Below are 20107 nucleotides of genomic sequence, written 5' to 3' on the forward strand. Positions count from 1 at the left end.
TCCATATATTAACCATACTGCTTTTTCAGTTTTTCTCATCATTGCTCCATTATCATCCTAAGATAAAGATGCCCACAAATTGAGCTCACCTTGTCTGTTTTTCTGTACAAGTAGTTTTCTTTATGAAGCATTAGGTTGCAGCCATGCACCATTTTTATTTTCCAGCAATGTCTGCAGACCCTGTAAAGTCGATAGCAAAGATTGATGGTACGTTTTGAAATATGCCAATTTCTTGTTGGATGTCAAAACTTTCTTCTGGGGCAAGAAGACTGGCAGATGCACTTAGGTTCATGTTGATTGGTTCTGGAGGTTTTTTATTTATTCATAGTCCTCTTGTATTTGAACTGAGAAACAATAAATTCCAGCTTCAGAACAAACTATCATACCAAACCATAGTCTGAAATGGGTTTAAGGTTGAAACTTTAAACCTGGTGTCTGATTTCCCATAACCCTGAAGACTTCCAGCAAAACACTGAGCAGTAAAGAAAGAAGAACAGGGCTGTATTTGTACACTTAAGGCTTATACATGTCTTGGCTTAATAACCTGAAATTGTAATTTGAACTGAGTGATGCCTACTTCATTTGGTACTGTGAACAGTGGTGGGTTGGTGGGTTGCTCTTATCGTCGCTACTGGTATGCAGATTGCAGTCCGTTCGTGCACACGCCTGACGTGAGCTGCGCATGCATGCACAATCCACCGCCCCCGCAACAACAAAAGCTTATTGGGGCTCATGCAGGCACCGCACACTGTGCGCGGATGCACAGTGTGCCTTTTGGCATAAATACATCTGCGGGTGGGCCAAATGTGCAACCGTACCGGTACCCTCTTAGCTGTCCAGGCCACTACTGATATGGCCGTACCAGTATGAACCAGCAGCAACCCACCACTGACTGTGATGGCTTTGCTTTTAAATCTTTTCCTCTGCTGCCTGATTAAGGCTGTGGTTGTCAGTTAATTGAGGTTGTCCCCTGTCCCCACCTATGTACAAAATAGGAAAATAAAACTCAGCTTTGAATTAGAGTTTTGAAACAGTCCCAACCTTCCATGATGCAGATAGTTCTCGACTTACATTCACAGTTGGGGCCGGAATCTTGGTCATTAAGACACCCATATTACTTTTTTGTTCAGCAGATGCAATGCCAGCTCTCCCAATTGTGGACATTAAGCAATACTTGGGGGTGCCTCAGGGGCTACGGGCTCGCTGGTGGGCAGAAACCTTTACACCCCATCATGCCTGGTCCATTTATCTTTGCCTTTTCACGCATCTGATGAAAGCATTTTTCTAGCCTTCTGAACAATCACATTCATTTGCTTCCTGGCCATAAAAGAGTCTTCCTAGCCTTTGGAAAGATCGTTCTGAAGGCTTAGAGAGGCTTTCTCTAAACCAGAAAGCTAGCAGAGGCAATCACTCTCTTTACAAAACAGAGTCTGTTGCATGTGAAGTCTGTTATATCAAAGTCTGGTAAATTAAGATTTCAGTATCCAAAGCAAAAATTGGGGAATATGAGAGCAACAGCAACAAACATGCAATTTCCCTTATCCAAATAAACAGACCCAGTTGGCTACTTTCACCCATGGTTTATAAGCTATATACCAGTGATGGCTAAACTTTTTGTTGGGTGGTAAAAATGCGAGGGCACGCGTATGATAGCGTGCGTGCTGGTACCCATAATGCAAAACGCTCCCCCCCCCACATACACATATGCACACAACCCCCCCTGCCCTCCCACGCGCATCGTACTGCTCGCCTCTAAGCTGACCTTGGTATTTCCTCTGGGGGGGGGCGGTGGTGGCTGTTTTCACTCTCCCCAGGCTTCAGGAAAGCCTCTGGAACTTGGGCAGGGTGAAAAACGGGTCCAACGGGACAACCAGCAGTTTGACACTTCCAGTTGGCCCATTGGACCTGTTTTATACCCTCCCCAGGCTCCGGAGGCTTTCTTGGAGCCTGGGGAGGGCAGAAAAAGTCTCCCCTGGCCCTTCGGAAGGCCGAAAATGAACTGGCCAGCACACGCATGTGCGCTGGAGCTGATGGCTCGTGTGCCAGCAGATATAGCTCTGCATGCCACAGGTTCGCCATCATGCCTATACACCACAGTGGCTGGGCTCCCACGTTGCATTGAACTGGGAACAAAGAAATCCCTTGGACTAAGTAGATGAATCTTATCTTTGTTTTATGTTCCACAGAATCTCCAATATTTATTTACGTGTTTTCAAGAATTTATCTGATTGCAAGGATGGAGCAAATATGTGCATCCTGTGGCTGGGCTCTGTTTTTGTTTTGCAAAGTAAAACAAAATAAGGCTAGTGTGCCCAAGTGACTTAGGTTGTGATACAGAAAGCTCTCAGATCTAGGTTTTACACACAGATGTTTTCAGTGTTGAGATACGAGTCAGTATCTAAAGTGCCAAAACAGCTAAGTAATGAGTGATAACAGAACGTTTAAGTAAACTAAAATATAAATACTAGTATTTATATGTAACACTGAGAAAATCTTCATTTCAACAATTCTCCATAGTTCAAGATCTTATTGAGATTGATTTCTTTCTGTGCAGATGATTTAGCATCTTTACTACTGAAATCATTTCCATATTTGCTGATCCTGTGAATATGTGGGATCCTTAAATACAAATCACTGCATTTGCGGTTTCTTTTCCTTCTGGTTGTGTGTTTAGCATGTGTTTCAGGCAAAATAAATCATCATATACCATATTTTTCGGATTATAAGACACTTTTTCCCCTCCTAAAAGTGGCTGAAAATTTGGGTACGTGTTATACTCCCAACGTAGCCCCACCCATGTGCATGCTCCTTCCCTTCAGCCTTGGCGCGTCTTCTTCCTGGCTGCAGAGATTGCCACCGACAATGGTTTGTGTTTTGGGGCTCCGCACATTGCGTTTTCAGCCTCCAAATGCTCGATGGGTGGTGCCCAAAATGGTTACCTGGAACAGGGGTAAGAGAAGGGGTAAGCTTCTCTTACCCCTTCCCCGCTTTGCCTGCTTTAAACATTGGAGCTCCTCTGAGGATCAGCTGTGCTTTTGAAGCTATTTTTCAAACCAAACACGAGCTAAGAGATCGTCCATGCTTTGCCTGCTTTTCTAATTGCTGCTCTCTCCAACCATCAGCTGTGCTTTAGAAGCACAGCACACACCATCCCCAACCTCAAAACCAGCGAGCAAACTAATGTGCTGAAACTGACCAGGTTAAGGACTAGCCAGATGAATACCTGGTAGGCAGAATTCCCCCCCCCTTATTTTCCTCCCCAAAAACTAAGGTGCGTCTTATACTGTGAAAAATATGGTATTTCTATTTTTAATCTATGTCTTTGTTTACATGAGATTGATAGAGTGCTATTTCTTTTCTTTTTCATTAGGTGTAGCTGAAAAAAAGAAGTAGAGGAGGAGGAGGAGGAGTTGAATCCTTTTACCTGCAGCGAAGGGGTGGAACTTTCACCAACCAACACAGCTGAAATTCCGCCATTATGAATGAAGTCGCCATAGTGAAGGAGGGATGGCTGCACAAAAGGGGTAAGCCAGTTCACCCACCTGAACATAGCATCTTCAGCATCCATCCCTTCGTTCTTATTCAGGGAAGACCAGTTATTGCCAAAAAGGTCAGGAAGGTGGTCACAGCTACATAATCAAAACTTTGCCCCTTCTTGCGTGTAAAAAAAAGGAGCAAGATTTTGATCGTGCAGCCACAGCTGCTCTTGTGACAATCCTGATTTTCCCTTTCCACCCCTATGGATCCCATGCTACTTTCAGTCCCTTTAAACCTGTCTTTTTGTCACATTTTGTAAGCTGCCTTAAACACCAGGTGATGGAGGAACAGTAGGAGTAAAAGCAGTGAGTGAAATTCAATTAAAAGTCACTAAAACAACAGTGCTGTGGTTTTTTTTAAAAAAAAAATTATTACAGTCATAGACCAGCATAAAAGTGCTTTATTACACTTCAGTGTCCCAGTAAAATAGTAAAATTCTAGTCTTTAGAAGCTGAAGTTGGATACTCTTGAAGCTGTTTAGATAAATGTGTCCCCAAATAACGAATGGTAGCCAAGTGGAGGGAAAGGAATATTTGCTTCTTTTATTACAGTTGCAAGAAAATTGGGTGTTGGTAGCGCTACTGTAATAAACAGGTTACATCTATTAAAGCTGGCAACCACAGATGTATGAATGAGGCTTCCTGTTTTGTGCAAGATTTTTTTTTTCTGGAAAACAAAACGAACAGTAGAAAAGGGAGTGCTTAGATTTTATGGGCTGCTGAAGCAGAGCTCAGTGATTCTTTTAATTCAGAGGATGCGTTTGAGGTTTTGAGAGTAACATGCTCATTTTTGCAAATTGACTAATCACAATAAACCCATTTAGCAATAACTCATCTCTTTAGCCCTTCAGCACCCCAGAATTTTTCTTTTCCCTTTCTCATCTTGAACAAGTGGGTATACTTCCAAGCAATCAACTTACCCAGAAGAGACGTAGTCACCTGCTAGGTTGGTGCCATAAAAGTGGAGAAGTAGACTATTCTTCACCATAAAATAACTCCTAACAAAGGTTCTCACTTGTGCTTGACTGGCTTTGATCCTAGTCTTCCTCCAGAAATGTTCTAGGCATTACTCGTGCTGTCTTTTCTCCTGTAGCTATTCTGTAAACTAGGCCATTCTATGAGATCCACAAACACAGAAAGTTCAAATAGGGATTATCCAAGTCCCTTGTCACATGTTCATTCCAAGTTGCAACCTTGACCTCAACTGGACTAGGCACCTCAGGAATAATTCCAAACTCCCTCTGATACCTTAGTGCAGAGGTGGGGAACTATGGCCCTTTTATGAGCTGTGGACCTTAACACCCAGAATTCCTGATTCCATTCTGGCTCAGGAATTCTGGGTGTTAAAATCCACAGGTCATAAAAGGGCCATAGTTCCCCATCCCTGTCTTGGTGGATTCACCAGTAATCTGGGATAGGCTCATTAAATAGACCCTTCCCCTTTACAGTAGGAGTTGACTACAGAGAATTCTAGAGCCAAGAGGCAAGGAAGTGATGTTAACTTCCCCCAACCCCAGATCATATTGCACTTACTTCTCTATGTCCTTCTTTGTACAATTCTACTTCCTCAAAACATCACTATTTAAAAGATTCATTAATGGGAAGCTGTCATGATGTAAAACAAAACATTCGCCCTCAACGTAATCTCTATTTCTAAGAGAGCTTCTAGGTCGCACATAGTACTCTAGAGATATTTTGAAAATAAAAACAAGTAATTAATTTTCTTTTACAGCAGTTATAAATTACTTTTTCATATTGGTTTACAATATTTATATTTTATTATCTGTTTTATAATTTCATTTTGTTTGTTTCAAGCAAAAAAAAATCAATAAAAAGGTACTTTGACAAGGTAGCAATCTCAGACACTGTTGGTTTGGAATTTGGAAGTCTTCCTGTGCAGTTCCTGTCGCAAGTAGAAGCTATGGCTGAAAGTGGGTGGGAGCTTTGCACAGGTTTAACAGGTGTGCCAATTGCACCCTTTCCTGGTCCAGCAGGCTTTCCTCATTGTCATGTACAACTCAGTCACCCCTGGACTGATCAAGGGGCCTTTGGCAAGCTCTGGGTCTGTTCCTAGATCACACTTAGAGAGAATCATTGGTATAGAAGACAAACCCTTATCCAGTTGGAGCTTCCACAGGCATAACCTCACTTTCCCCATCTATACTGTCCGAAACTCTCTGCATAGGAAGCAATAAATGTGCTATAAAACAGTAACTCCAAATCCCGGCACTTTCAGACAAGCTAGAGTCATCATTGAAAACATCTGAGAAGCAAATGCAAGGCTTTTTGTCTGCAAAAAAAAAGAGGAGAAAATTGCAAACATGCTACAGCAGCTCGGAGGAGAGTTAACACAGACACAATGAAGTCAGAATTATTGTCATACTATAAGCTAAGATCCCATGGGCACACTATGATTCGTTGAATTCATTCTTCATCACTGCTGCAGGCACTCCTTTACTTGCTTCATCTCTTCCTGTAATCTCTCTGACCCAGGGATCAATAAGGCAAATGCCAAAGCTGCCCGCATATTTCCTATGAAATTAGTAAGTGTCTCTGACAGTCTAAAGTGTTCATTAGGCACCTGGTTCCAACTACCTTATGCAAAGGTTTACATGAAATCCATCATAACTGAAAGCAAAGGGATCCACCATCAACTTTGCAATAAATTCCAGGAACTGAAGGATGGCTGCTGCTAAATATTGGGGCAGTTAGTCCACAAACAGCTGCCCCATCTTGTTTGTAAAGCTCAGTGTTACATACAGGCCCAATTACTCTTACTTATTTAGTGACAAAGAGGCCAAGGGACAGGTGTGCATGTCAGGTTCTTCCTTGCTCTACTACTGCTGCTCTTCAGCAGATGATTGCTCTGGCTTTTAAGGCTTCACTTTAAACCCTTAGGGCATGGGAGTCAAATTCGACGCGTCACATTGCCGCCACGTGATGTTTCACAATTGTTTCCACTTTGCGGAGCTGGGGTGGGTGTGGCCTCTGCATGTGATGCATCTGGTCCGCAAGCCACCAGTTTGACACCTCTGCCTTAGGAGAAAGCTATTACAATAAAACTCTTCTCATGGCCTTTTTGAGATCAGGAAGAATGAGTACCCTGGATGTTTCACAGTGATGAAAAAATATGTATCTGAAAACGTAACAGCAGTAGCACTTTTTGCCACTTCTGACAATAAAGTAACTGAGAAACATTACCAAGGAATATTTGGAAGCAATTCCTAAACACCTACAAAGGAGGAAAATGGCCAGAGGTTTTTTTCACAGAGAATGAAAACATTTGAGAACTTGCAAAGCATATCTTTATACAAGATTATGTAGGTCATACTGAGAATCAGTTAATCTTCAGGATTGAGAAGGGATTTAAACCCAGATCTTGTCTTAATCCAGCATTCTCTATACTAAACTCTGCTGTTTTTTCTCAGCTTGACTGCTGACCGCTTTGTTGTGTTGGAGATTTTAACAATTATTGTCTTTTACCATAATTTCATGTGTGACAATATCAGGATTGTGCCCTTTGTTTTTATTTTGTTTTGCACTTTGGGATGTCTTTTTAATAGTGTCTTTCCGTTCACAATAGTGGCAGTTTAAAAATAAACTGAGAATGGAGAGGAAAAAAAGTGACTTTGAAAGGTTTTAAGTAAACTAACCACAGGATGTTTCCAAAACCAGTGTCTGATACTGTGAGCTTGTGAAACATATTCAGGCTATAATTACAACAAGAGAAACTTGTGAAAAGAAAATCTACAGAAAAATATATGATTTCTTAAAAATGATCTCTTCCTTCATTTCTTGAAAAGGAAATGAAAACCTATATACTAACTTTGGGGGGGGGAGCGGTAAATTTCCCATGCTTCCTTGAATTGATTTTGATGCGTAAAAACATCAAGTGATTTCTAGCATATGAAAGGATGCTATGTCTGAATTTTAAGTTTGCCTTAGTGGTTCACAGATTTCAATAGGATAAGAGACCTTCTCACATGCTAGTAAATGAATGCTTATGATCATCCATTGCAGAGTAGAGCTTTACATGGAAAGGGAGAAACCAGATGTTGAACTTGGTTAAGAAAAGGAAGAACATAAGACATTAAAGCTGATGCATCTGGGACTGAGAAATTCAAATAATACCTAAAAGACACCAGCCAGAGCATAGAACAACTCAGAGAAGTAGTGCAAGATCCGAAGATGTAGAGAGACTTGGCTTATAGAATCACCGAGAGTTGAATACAACTGAATGGGTAACATCATCATTATCATCAATTGCTTCACAGAGCAATCTTAAATTGTGTCAGTTATGTCCATATGCTTAATAAAATTGGACTCCCTAGACCATCTGATTGCCCTCATGAAAAACCTATACACATGTCAGGAAGCCAGAGAAGGACCAGAAGAAGGACAAACAGATTGCTTCCATTGTTTCCATGTTGGCAAAAGAGTGGAGACAAGGCTGTATATGCTTATTTATTCAACATATACGCAGAATATATATTATTGGAAACTGGATTAGAAGAAGATGGTTTATAAATTGGTTTATAAATTAAAAGAACAAACAATCTATGCTATGCTGATAACAGTAACTTTGTAACAATAACTGATAGCTGAAATACAGTGATCTGCAAGCCCTATGTAATGGAAGTCAAGGTACATAATGGAAAAATAATGAGACCAAAATATATAGAAAAACAATGACAACAGGTACAGCAGCCATTCTTAGAACTGACAATGAAGATTTTGAAGTGATAGAATGCTTCTGCCTTGTATGGTCAGATGTCAACGGGACAGGAAGCAACATCAAGTAATACACTACCAATTGTAATTGTTATTATTTAGAATAGAATTAGATTAGAATTGTGCAAGAAATAGGATTTCCCATTATACTTGTATGGAAGTGAAAGTTGGACTTTGAAGAAGCAGAAGTGAAAGAGTGTTAATACTTTTGAATTTTTGTGTGATAGAAGTTTCTTGAGACTATTATAGATAATGGAGAAAACAAAAAAAAATGGAACATTGAAAACATCAACCCTGAGTTCTCATTCCAGACACAGTCTCAAATTATCATACTTCAGATACATTACTCAAAGATACAGCTTTCTGAAAAGGTTTTGTAATACCGGGCAAAATGGAAGGTAAGAGAACAAGAGGACAACTAACAGCAAGGCGGATGGTCTTAGTTACAGCATCAATGGGTGCCTCATTGGAAGACATGGCCAATGGGATTGACAATAGATCCTCCTGGAGAAAGTCTATCTGCATAGTTGTTAACAATTGACACTGATTTCATGGCACATAATTAATCAAACGAAGGGGTCTTCTGTGCAGCAGAAGGCACCAATCTGCCAGCCACTCCCGTGCCCCGTTTTGGCCAGTAGACTGGTGCAGGGGGCCGTCCAGACCGAAAACAGGTTCTTTGGGGGGGGGTATGCGTGTGACCTCCCCACCCCCACCCTGTGTCCTGCTTTTACTAGCAGAGGCACCACAGGCCAGTCCTTTGCTATTTCCAGGCCAGATTTAAGCACCTTGCGGGCCTTGAGTTTGACACCCCTGGAATAGATGGTCGTAAAAAAGGAAGTTAGGGAAGTTTACAAATAGCTCAAGCTCTAAAATGCTTATGTATTTCTAATATCTTCTTACATGCACAATGCCATGTATAAGGTTGGCAGTGGGGTAGCCTCTGGATGCTTTGAAGCACAATTTTTGCCATCTTCGACCACCAGCTGAGGTGGCTGAGGCATGTGGGAATTGCAGTGTAGTGTAAGAGTTAAAAGACTAGGAAGACAAGGAAAATAGAGAGCTACCCACAAAAGGTACCTTTCGTAGGATATAAATCTGATAGATGCTTGGAGGATACCACATTGCCTGTTCTTGATGAAGGTTGTGTATATTAGTAGGAAGAGAAATCTGGAAATCAAAATAATTTTCTGTACCTTGAGGAAGTGCTAGGACAGTGATGGCAAACCTTTTCAGCACTGAGTGCCCAAACACACGTGCATGTGCGCACGCCGAAGCACCAGAAACCCGAAGACCAGCTGGCCAGTGTACATGCACCGGCCAGCTGGTCTTCAGATTTCCAGCATGCATGCCAGCCAGCTGGTCTTCGTGGGCCCAGAACACCAGAAACCCGAAGACTACCTAGCTGGCTTGTGCATGGCTGTTTTTTGGGCATTTTCTGGCCAATTTTCAGGTCAATTTTTGGGCTGTTTTCGGTCCATTTTTTGACTGTTTTCAGGCTGTTTTGGGGGTTAGAGTTTGAGTTAGGAAAACAGCCTGAAAACAGCCTGAAAACAGCCTGAAAAATGGCCCAAAAACAGCCTGAAATGTGGCTGTTTGGGGGGGGCATTTTCTGGCGCTCCAGCACCCAAGAAAAGCAGCTGGCCAGTGTGCATGTGCACACTGGAAATTAGAAGAGTAGCTGGAGATGGTGTGCATGCCATAGAGAGGGCTCTACGTGCCACCTCTTGCACCCGTGCCATAGGTTCTCCATCAGAGTGCTAGAAACATCAGCAAAGGTTCTGATGCTTCTACTGCAACTTTGTGGTGAAGATTGTTCCCCAGCAAGTTGAGATTTCATTAAAACAATGAGAAATTTGTCTTTTTACAAGGGTTCCTGCATAGGATTCCCCCCCCCCCCGCCGCCCCCTTTGAGGTTCAGTATTGCAGTTTTGCATCAAGGAAGTAAATAGAGGCTCTCTTTGTCTCCCAATGGCCATTTATTTGGGCATTCAAATTAATTAAATTCTAGAGGCTTCTGATGATGCCTAGGCTTGCAATTGCCTGATGTCCATTGCGGGGATGTAAATGTTTTACAAAGCTAGAAGCAGTAGAGGGGTTGAACATCTAAATATATTGCAGATCTTTCTGTGTGGCAGTGTATGAAGTTTCCACTGTGGCCTCCTATATGCCTTTTGCCTGCACTAAATGGGGAAATGAAATGAGACTCCTTCCTCTGTGTCAAGTCTTTGTAGTTCCTGGCAATGCCATGAGTCAGTCACTTAAAGGAAGTGCTACTTCCAGGACAGCAGATGTTTTGCTCGTGGAAAAAACAGTCATCTATCTGACCTCAAGCCAACAGTTTGCAGATCTTATGAATGAACTGTTCAGTTTTCAATGGACCTTGAGTAGCCTTGTGACTCCTATTGCAGTGACTTGGGCTTGCAATAGCAGCAGCAGTTACAACTGACTTCCTCTGCTGCTCGTGTTTTATACACAAGACATGAAAGCGTGGCATAAGCTGTGTATTACAAGGAAAGCAAGTGCGCAATGTTTTGCGGCTGCTAAAAGTGAGGAAGTTTGGTACATGGTAGGAGAAGAAGCATTTTTGTATCTTGTATGTATCTCTCCCCCCCCCCAAAAAAAATCTCATGAAGTTTAATAGTGGGGCTCAATGCATTTCAGCTTATACTTTGATCTTAAAAACATTTTTGTGTAAACCCCCTCCCCTCTTATTTCTTGGGTTTTTATGGTACTCCTTGAGGCAATTGCTATTGAATTATCTGATTTACTTTTGCCTTATTTTTTTTCCCTTTTAAAAAAAAAATATTTCTACACTAAAGCGTAACAAATTGAAAATGAAAAATAAAGGCCAGCTTAAAACATTATTAAAACAATAACAGCCCTAAAAAGTGCAGATGCCTCAGTGTGTTTTGTATTTTTTCTGTTCTTTGGTGGGAAGAGAGGTCATTTGTCATGGGTTTACTGCAAAAGGCTAAATGTCCTAGGCTGAGAAAACTTCTGGATATCCTTAATTCTGAGGCTGCATTTTCGAATTTTGGGTGGTTTGGCAGAAGCTAGATATAATCTTTTCCAGCTCAGGATAGTTTACCAGTTCTGAACAGGAATGATTTCTCCATGGTGATGTGCACTTTTGTTTTATCCAGTTAACTGTAACATAAGGGACTGTTTCTAAGGTATTGACTGTCAAAGACCACATACATGGACCAAAACCATTTGCAGGGAATTCTGTGGTTACCAGTTGGCTTTTAACCCAATTTATTTGACATTCATAGATTTAACTTTATTGGCTACAGGACTTTTTACTCCCATATAAATTTGCTGGTGCTTCTGCTTTATATGTTGTCTTTGCTTAAAGCACGCCAACATAGGCCTTCTTTGAAGTCGTATCATAATTGTGCAATTCCAGGGCAAAATTACATTCATCCGGGACACTTTTTTAAAAGTTCTCTTTTCTAAGAACTGAGGGAAGCTGAAATTTTATTTTGTATTCTGTTAATATTTGTTGTACTGTTTGCTTACATATGGCTTGCAAAACACCCTGGTTAGATGTATTTAAAGGTGGGCTTCAAAATACACTGCACAGCAGATTTACCACAAATGTTAAGAGCAGAGAGCTGTAACAATTAGGGAAGTTTTTGAATAGAGAAATAAATACCGAAAGCATTTGAAAATATGAAAGTAGTTATAGGAGGCTAAGAAAACCAGTTTTATTGTTACTATATGCTGTTTATAAGAGAACGATGCAAGGAAATCCAGCTGTTACTCAGCTTGTGGCATATGCAGTGGAAGCTCAGATAAACTGAGTAATCATCTTAAATTGTGTGGCCACACTGACTCACAAAAGGAATAACTGAAAGAACCCCTGAAGCTTGTGGTAGAGGCCGGCCATTCTTCCATTGGTCTGTGAGATAGTATGAGTTAACTGCTGATTTGGTGTGGGGAAGACAATTGTAGTTTCTTCACCAAAAGAGACATAGTTTGGTTTAGTCTAGTCTCAGTTTAGTTTCCTAAAGAGAAACTTTTTTGTTTCCTTTTTAGCTTTCTATTGCCTCTTTTGAATGGTATGTAATATGCTTTATTTGTGTCAGTCTGTTGGTGGCTAAGTTGTCTGAATGCAAAGCTTCCAGAAATTCCCTAGTGTTTTTGGAGTTGTCTAGGTTTAGGGTGCTCACAGTTTCTCAGACGAAACTCTTACTAAGTCTGTCCATGTGTTTTCATTGTGTCTTCTGACTGCTGTTCCCACTGGGGAGTTACTGGAAGCTTTGCATTCAGACAAATTAGCCACCAACAGACTGATAGATCAGTTCTACTGATTTTCTGCCAGTCAGTCCTACATAGTGACTATTATGGTCCTTGTATGTTGAAGATGACTCTTGTTTTTTCTTCTTGGGCTACTGGGTGATTTGGTTTACTTAAGATGTTTTAGAAGGCTTTAGTTGGTTTTTGTGCCAGACTACTATGCATCAAAAAACATTTCAGAAACAATCAACAGATTACTATTATTACATGGTATTACCTTAGCACATTAAAGCTCTCCAAAACTGTATAAGTAAACTAATAGACCCAGTAGGGAGTTCCTGGAAAAAAGACCAAAACACATCCCCTTCAGCAGCCAACACCTACAGTAGATACACCTGCAAAAAAATCAAGCAGAAAAAAAAAACTAATCAAGGAACTACCAAGGAGAAAAGAAAACCATACCTGCACCAATGCAGCAAGCCCTACACTTGCACACAGAGCCGAGGTGGCGCAGTGGTTAAATGCAGCACTGCATGCTACTTCAGCTGACTGCAGTTCTGCAGTTCGGCTGTTCACATCTCACCGGCTCAGGGTTGACTCAGCCTTCCATCCTTCCGAGGTGGGTAAAATGAGGACCCGGATTGTTGTTGGGGAGAATATGCTGACTCTGTAAACCGCTTAGAGGGCTGAAAGCCCTATGAAGCAGTATATAAGTCTAATTGCTATTGCTATTGCACTGATGATGTTACTTAATTGGTTAATAAAATGTCTGCAAGCAGACAACAAGCTCAGAGAGTACCCAGCACTCCACATTCAAGCCCAAGTTGCATATCTCCTTTAGATAACTAAAAACTGTAAAAAGCTGGTCTTTCCTTAAGCATTGAGAATAAGGTAAGGTTGAGCTTGGGGATTATACTGGAGACTGTGATTGAAATGCCAGATTCTGATTTGGGGGAGAGACTCTTATGGTTTTGAGCCACCAGGAACTGTGCTGTGTAAGGTGGCCAGCCCAGGGGTAAAATTCTCCTGGTTCGGCACGGTTCAGCCGAACCGGTAGGGACAATTGTCCCTGGTTCTGCAAACCAGTAATTAAAAAAAGCTTCCACATTTCATGTGCTATGCATGAACACAGAGTACACAGAGCTGTAAGGTTACCAAGAGCTGTAAGCCTGGGGAAGACCATATGAATGAAATGAATTTTTCAATAGAAGCCTTTTTAAGTTGGGTTTGATTTGAAGTTCTTAGAGCAGGAGTCCCCAATTTGGCAACTTTAAGACTTGTGGATTTCAACTCCCAGAATTCTCCAGCCAGCTCTGCTTGTTTGAAGTTTGAAGACCTCTGTCTTAGAGCATGGTATTCAAGTATAGAAGACACATCCAATTCCAGGGTCTGCTCCCAAATCTTAAGTTGCATGTAGAAAAGTAATAGAGACAAATTCCAGATTTTGAAGAATCCAGGATTTACCCAAGACATTGTTTGGTACGCTCTGCTTTAGAGATACGGAAAATATGTATGTGCATTCTGAATAATGCTACTGCTTCCAGTGTGCATAATGCTTTGCACTTTGATTGGCTTGCTTCTTGAATTTCATTTTTGAGTGTGGCCTCAGTCATATTTTTGTAACTTAGTTAAATGTTTTGAATGGCTATAAATAAGCCAAAAAGGCTTTGCGATCATCCTGATTGAAATTTACATCGATTTCTTTCTTTATTCCAAGGATGGCAATACAGCACAAGCTTAGAGTAGACGCAGACAAATCCAGTGCAGGGAACAACAAACAAAATTGGTGCATTAACATTCTGGCATGCTTAACATACTTTTTAAAGATATAAGTAATTCTTCCACCAAAGTGTTCTGAAGGCTGAAATTTTGCCCTTGTCTATTCTTGATTATGTCACTTCACTGTGGTTCTCAGAGGCCAAGAAATAGATGTACTTTTTTAAAAAAGTATGTTCCCTTTGAAGTGGAAATAGATATAACAATCAATGGTTTAGCCTGTCCATTTAGCATAGCAGTTACTAAGCAAGGACTGATCCTTCTCCCCATCCTCTAACTTAATAAAGAAAGATAAAACTAACATTTGGAGTGAAGGGGGTAGAGTAGATGGTAAATTTATGAAGAAAAAAGCAAATCTTCTAGCATAAAGAGACTGTTGTGATGCTAAAAAATGCACTGTGCCAAAGTTATGGTAAGAATTTTGTAGGTTTTCTAGCTGCTGGAACAGTTCCTTCCTCTGTTACAGTTTTTTCAGCATTGAAACACAGTAGAATAGAATGGCATATTTTTTTTTTTTAATATAAAAAAGCAAATGACAATGCAAACATTCATTGCTAAAATGAAGTTGGCCATTCATCCAATGTTGCTAATTTGAACATAAACATTCTGCTAATGGTTTTGGTCTTGTAGTACAATTTTTATGGCTTTCCTGCATCATTCAAGAAAAGAGCTTATTATTTTTCTTGGAGCAGCAGTGTTAGCCTGATCTTATGAATGCTGGATGTTAAACTGAAGGCAAAATATTTAATAAACTCTCAACTGTATTTTTGCAAAAGTGGAGAATGCATTAAAATTGCTTCTAGTGGCAACTGCTGCTTTTGACATGTACAGGTAGTTCTCGACTTAACAACAGTTCATTTAGTGACCGTTCATACACTGAAAAAAATAACGTACGACTGTTTTTCATACTTATGACCATTGCAGCATTCACATAATCAAACTCATATTTATGACAGTTGCAGTGTCCCAGAATCATATGATCACCTTTTGCGACCTTCTGACAAGCAAAGTCAATGGGGAAGCCAGATTCTCTTTAACAATCTTGTTACTAACGTAATTTCTGCAATGATTCACTTAACAACTGTAGCAAGGAAGGTTGTAAAATGGGGCAAAACTCACTTAACAAGTGTCTCGTGTAGCAGCAGAAATTTTGGGCTCTAACACTCCCTTAATAAACTGTCATAGAGTACACTTTACCTCTGTCTAGTTTTAGTAATAACATTTAGTAGTTAATATCTTATCATTGGTCTATTTGGCTCTAAAGTTATCTTTCAGCATTTTTAAATACTTTCTATATGTTGACATCATAAATAAATGTTTTAGTTTAGCATCTAGATTTTTGTTTTATACTTTCAAAACTAATTAAGGAGAACGAATTGCTCCCCCAAAGAAGCTGCTTTTAAATGGTCTCATCCTGTATCACTCTTAAGGGGCTTCTCCCTGGTTTTCTCCTTCTTTTATACATATATATTGTACATGACAATCCTTTTAGATGCACTTCACCTTATTCTGAAGCCTAGGAACTTATTTTCAGGCACGCTTGTAGTCCTGTTTTGCTTTCATCCAAGAATGCTTGGTTAGCCTTCTCATTCTTGTGAACGCCACAGACATTAGCTGTTATGTGTTGGTCAGGGGCTGTTTCTCCTGGGATTTGATAACTGAGGCAAAAATATCCATTTCTGGATTCAAGTTGGAAATAGACTTCAGCTTACATAGAAAAAGAAATATCCATTCACTTCCCAGGACCAGGACCACACATATTTGCACACATGGGAGATCCTCGTTAATGTTGATCCCAGCCACTTCACTCTCTCTGTTAGAGATCAGGAATGGGTTTGTGCTTTGGGGATAAGAATGAGATCGTCTGAAATTTTCCCATGCTTGTCAGCATTGGCAAGGCTTCATCAAGACAATCTCAGTGCATTCTTACTCCGCTCTCAGGATAATGTCTGCTAGGAAGGTGTGAGGGCTGAATCCAGCAAGGCAGGAAATAAGGAGTCTGAGATCTGACAAGACTGTTAGGAAAACATTGTGTAGGTGCCTTCACCTTCAAAGGTTGACAAACATGGGTGAAGAGTCCATTACTCTGTAAGGGAGGTAGAAAGACATGTAAATGTGGCTGGAGTCTGCAGTAGCTAATCATAGTCATTATGAGCGCATCTTTCACATCTCAGTAATAGCAGCATCTGAACTCTGACCTTGAATCTTTTGAGCTCATGAGAGATTTATTGCTACGCCTAGGCTGAAGCTCTGACGGAAGCAGAGAAGGGATCAATGCTGCATCCTTCAACCACGCTTAGTTGTTCAAGGCATCATTTAACCCTTTTTGCTGCAGACCTATGTGTAGTAGATTGGAACCATTGCCTTGAAATGTGTATATGTATGAATGGAAGATTGATGAGTTCTCGTATTTTAAAAGTGAGTTAAATAAAGCCTGCTTCATGTGATGCCCTCTTGACGTATGTTGGAGTTTCCATAGTTACACAGCATTTTTTCTGCACCGCTGCCAATTGTCGAAGAGACTGCTTCCTCACAAACTTGCCCTCTGGTACCTCACCCTGGTGAGTGATTTGTTCCATAGTCTGGCTAGCAGGGTGTAACTTTGGAACGATTTCTTGTGGTCCCAAAGTCTTCATTTTTCCATGCTCCATTTTAGATGTAAAATGGCCTACAACCGGTTGTGGTAGTTCAGAAATGCACACTTGTGTTGCATATCTTTATGTATCTTTCATATGATATACTAGTATACTTTCTGCTAGTGTTTTATCATGGATTTCTGTGGTTGGAATACAAGCTGGTGCAAATACTGGTGGTCAGCAGTGCAGAATCCATTACTGCTTACATTCATATCTGACCACTTCGGTTGAAATGTACTTCCTCAACTGATTTTTTTTTGTCCACAAGATAGACATTATTAATGAACTGTAAGGTTAACAAGAAATCTTAGGCAAAACTATAGTATATATTAGTTAAAATGCCTTTGCAAACCTTGGGTTTAACTCTTAAGTTTAACTCTTAACTCTTGGGGAAGAGTTGGATTTTTCTTAAGATCATTTGAGTCCGAATTCTGCAGGCCTAACAGAACCAGACTGAGATCTCTGTTTAATAATCTATTGGTTGTTTCTTGCAACACAATCAATGGAGTCTTTAAGAATCTTGAAGATTAACAGATCTATTATGGCATAAATTTAATTGATTGCAATCCATTGTAACAAAAAGTTGTAATGAAGTGGGTAATTATTTAATTATTATTTCAGTTTATGCCGTTCATTTCTAAAATAGTGGATAAGCATACTGAACTTCATCAATACCATGTATGCTCATAGTAAAATTTCAGATGGTGAGGTACACCCCAAAAATCAGGTATGGTTTATCCACAGGTAGGCTTATCTTCAATATACATGGTAATACTTTTTTTTTGAAGTACCCATATTTCCTGAATATATCACATACAAGCCCATCTGCAGATAAGCTGCTCTTCAAAAGTTTAACTAAAAAGCCATGGAAAAATGCAGGTTGTCTTGTGCGTGGGTGGTGCATTTTCCTTGGTATTTTGATTACAAACGTAAGGGTCAACTAATCCACATAAGGATTTATACCTACAGTACATACTCTTATACCAATGGTGGGTTTCAAAATTTTTTAGAACCTCTTCTGTAGGTGTGGCCTGCTTTGTGGGAGTGGCTTGCCAGCCATGTGACTGGATGGGAGTGGCTTGCCAGCCATGTGACTGGGTGGGCGTGGCCAACTTGTAAAATGTGGTGAAACTCATTTAACAACGGTCTTACTTAGCAACCAAAATGTTGGCTCAGAAACTCTGGCATTTGAAGCACGCAAGTCTTACAGCTGTCAAGTTACAAGATCCTTGCACCCCTAACCCTTTAGAAAAGAAACCCCCAGGGGTGTTCAAACTTGACAGCTTTAAGACTTGTGGATTTCAACTCCCAGAATTCCTCCTCTCGCTCTTCATCTTGATGATGTGCGGATGGACGGGGTGGGGGGAGGGAGCTGGAACCAGTTCTCAATGGCACTGTAGATTTGTGGAACCTCTTCTATAGAAGAAGTTAGAACTGTCAGGAACCCATCCCTGCCTTATAGGGACACTCCAGTGACAGTGAACATACTGAGTAGCAGGGTACTATCCCCCAATTATTGCCCTGCTGTGATTGATGTATGGTTTTAAGATGGTTCGATCCATCTCTCAAAATTCACTTCGGGCTTTGTTCCCCTGTTTATCGTGAACAGACCTAACTTAGTTAAGTAGGAGCAGGCTCTAAACGCTCCTGGTTTGTCTACACAAGCCTGATAAACTTTTCAAAAAATGCAACCCATACTTCCAGAGTTTGATAAATTTTGCTTTCAAGTATGACTCTTGTGTTCTTCGTTAAGTGTTCTTCTTAACCCATAAAGTGAATTGAGGTATTTGCTTTTGTAGTACTTTTGTAATAATCATAAGTCACATTTTCCAGTGTTGTTGTAACTTTGATTGATCTAAATGAACTGTTGTAAATTGAGAACTACCTGTATTTTGTAATTTTGTCTTCTATTTTGTTGTCTCTAGATGTCTATTTATTTATTTATTGAATTTATATTGCCGCCTATTCACCCATGTCGACTCAAGGCGGCTTACAGAATATAAAACCACATTTGAAACAAAAACTAACAAAAAGAATCAAATAAATTAATATAGTACAATATAACAAAATCACTCCCACCTACCCCATCCCAGCAACAGCAAATCACATGAGCCATTTAATGAGCTCCATCCCGCTCTGGGTTCTCCAGGCCCGCTGGCAGAACCGGGTCTTCAGCGTCTTCCTGAAGAGTATTAGATTGGGGGCCATTCTAATCTCTGGGGGAATGATATTTCAGAGAGAGAGGGCCACCACAGAGAAGGCCCTTCTTCTGTGTCCCACCAGATGTATATCCTTTGAGGATGGGACCCACAGCATTCCCTACCTCCCCGCTCTGAGGGTCAGGTAGATGTGACCGGCAAGAGACTGTCGCTTAGATATTGCCACATCCACTGTCCAGACTTTTTTGTCTTTCTCATCAACAATTTTGAAAGTTTGCAGGATTATGTGGCAGGTGTTTGTTGTTTTGAATTCTGAAATCCCAGATCACTTTGGCTTTTCATTTCCTTACTTGGTCTATTTTGTGATCCCATCAGATCTTGCTTGCAGGAAATGGTATTTCTTGCAGATCTTCCAAATGCTACATTGTCAGGCCATCGTTTCTAGTAGTTTGTGCAATCTTTCTTGCAGTAGCTAACTAGGTGGTTCATTGTTTCTTCAGCTTCTTTGCAGAGGTGGCATTTGCTGTTTTATCCAGCCTTCTTGATTCTGGTTTTGTATGCACTTGTTCTTAAGGCTTGGTCTTTTACAGTCAGATATATCCACTCTGTCTCTTTCTTCAATTTTCTTGCTCTTAGCCATTGCCAGGTCTTGTTATCTACTTTGCCTGAATTTTTTTTAATTTACTGGCCATGTAATACTTGTCTTTTCATATCTGTTTTCTCTTCTCCATTTGAACTTTCCAGTTTGATCCACAGAGTTCTCTCCAGTACTCAATAAGCTTTCATAGTACATCAGCTTCAGTGCATCTTATTCATTGTCCTTTGGATATTCTTCCCATAGCTTTGTACTTTTTTTTCAGCCCTCTGGTACACATTCACCTATTTTCCTTGGCAAACAGAGTCTATCAACATTACTGCAGATGAAAGGCATCTTTCATTGTCATTATTTTTCTGGTCTTCTTGTGCAGGGATTTTAATTCTATTTGAGCCCAGTCCACTGTTACAGCTGTGTTTTGAACAAGATGCT

The 20107-nt window shown here is 40.4% G+C and overlaps 1 protein-coding gene across 2 annotated transcripts in view; it reads left to right on the plus strand.

Annotated features, from left to right (window-relative positions):
• Positions 1–20107, plus strand: part of AKT1 (AKT serine/threonine kinase 1) — a 97180-nt gene that overhangs the window by 17473 nt on the left and 59600 nt on the right. For both annotated transcript variants that reach the window (XM_032235085.1, XM_032235076.1), the window contains exon 2: positions 3371–3524. In XM_032235085.1, the coding sequence (XP_032090976.1) occupies positions 3479–3524 (46 nt within the window). In that variant the 5' untranslated portion in view covers positions 3371–3478. The remainder of the gene's footprint in view (positions 1–3370; positions 3525–20107) is intronic.

This window comes from Thamnophis elegans, chromosome 1, assembly GCF_009769535.1.
Source record: "Thamnophis elegans isolate rThaEle1 chromosome 1, rThaEle1.pri, whole genome shotgun sequence".
NCBI classification, from domain to species: domain Eukaryota; kingdom Metazoa; phylum Chordata; class Lepidosauria; order Squamata; family Colubridae; genus Thamnophis; species Thamnophis elegans.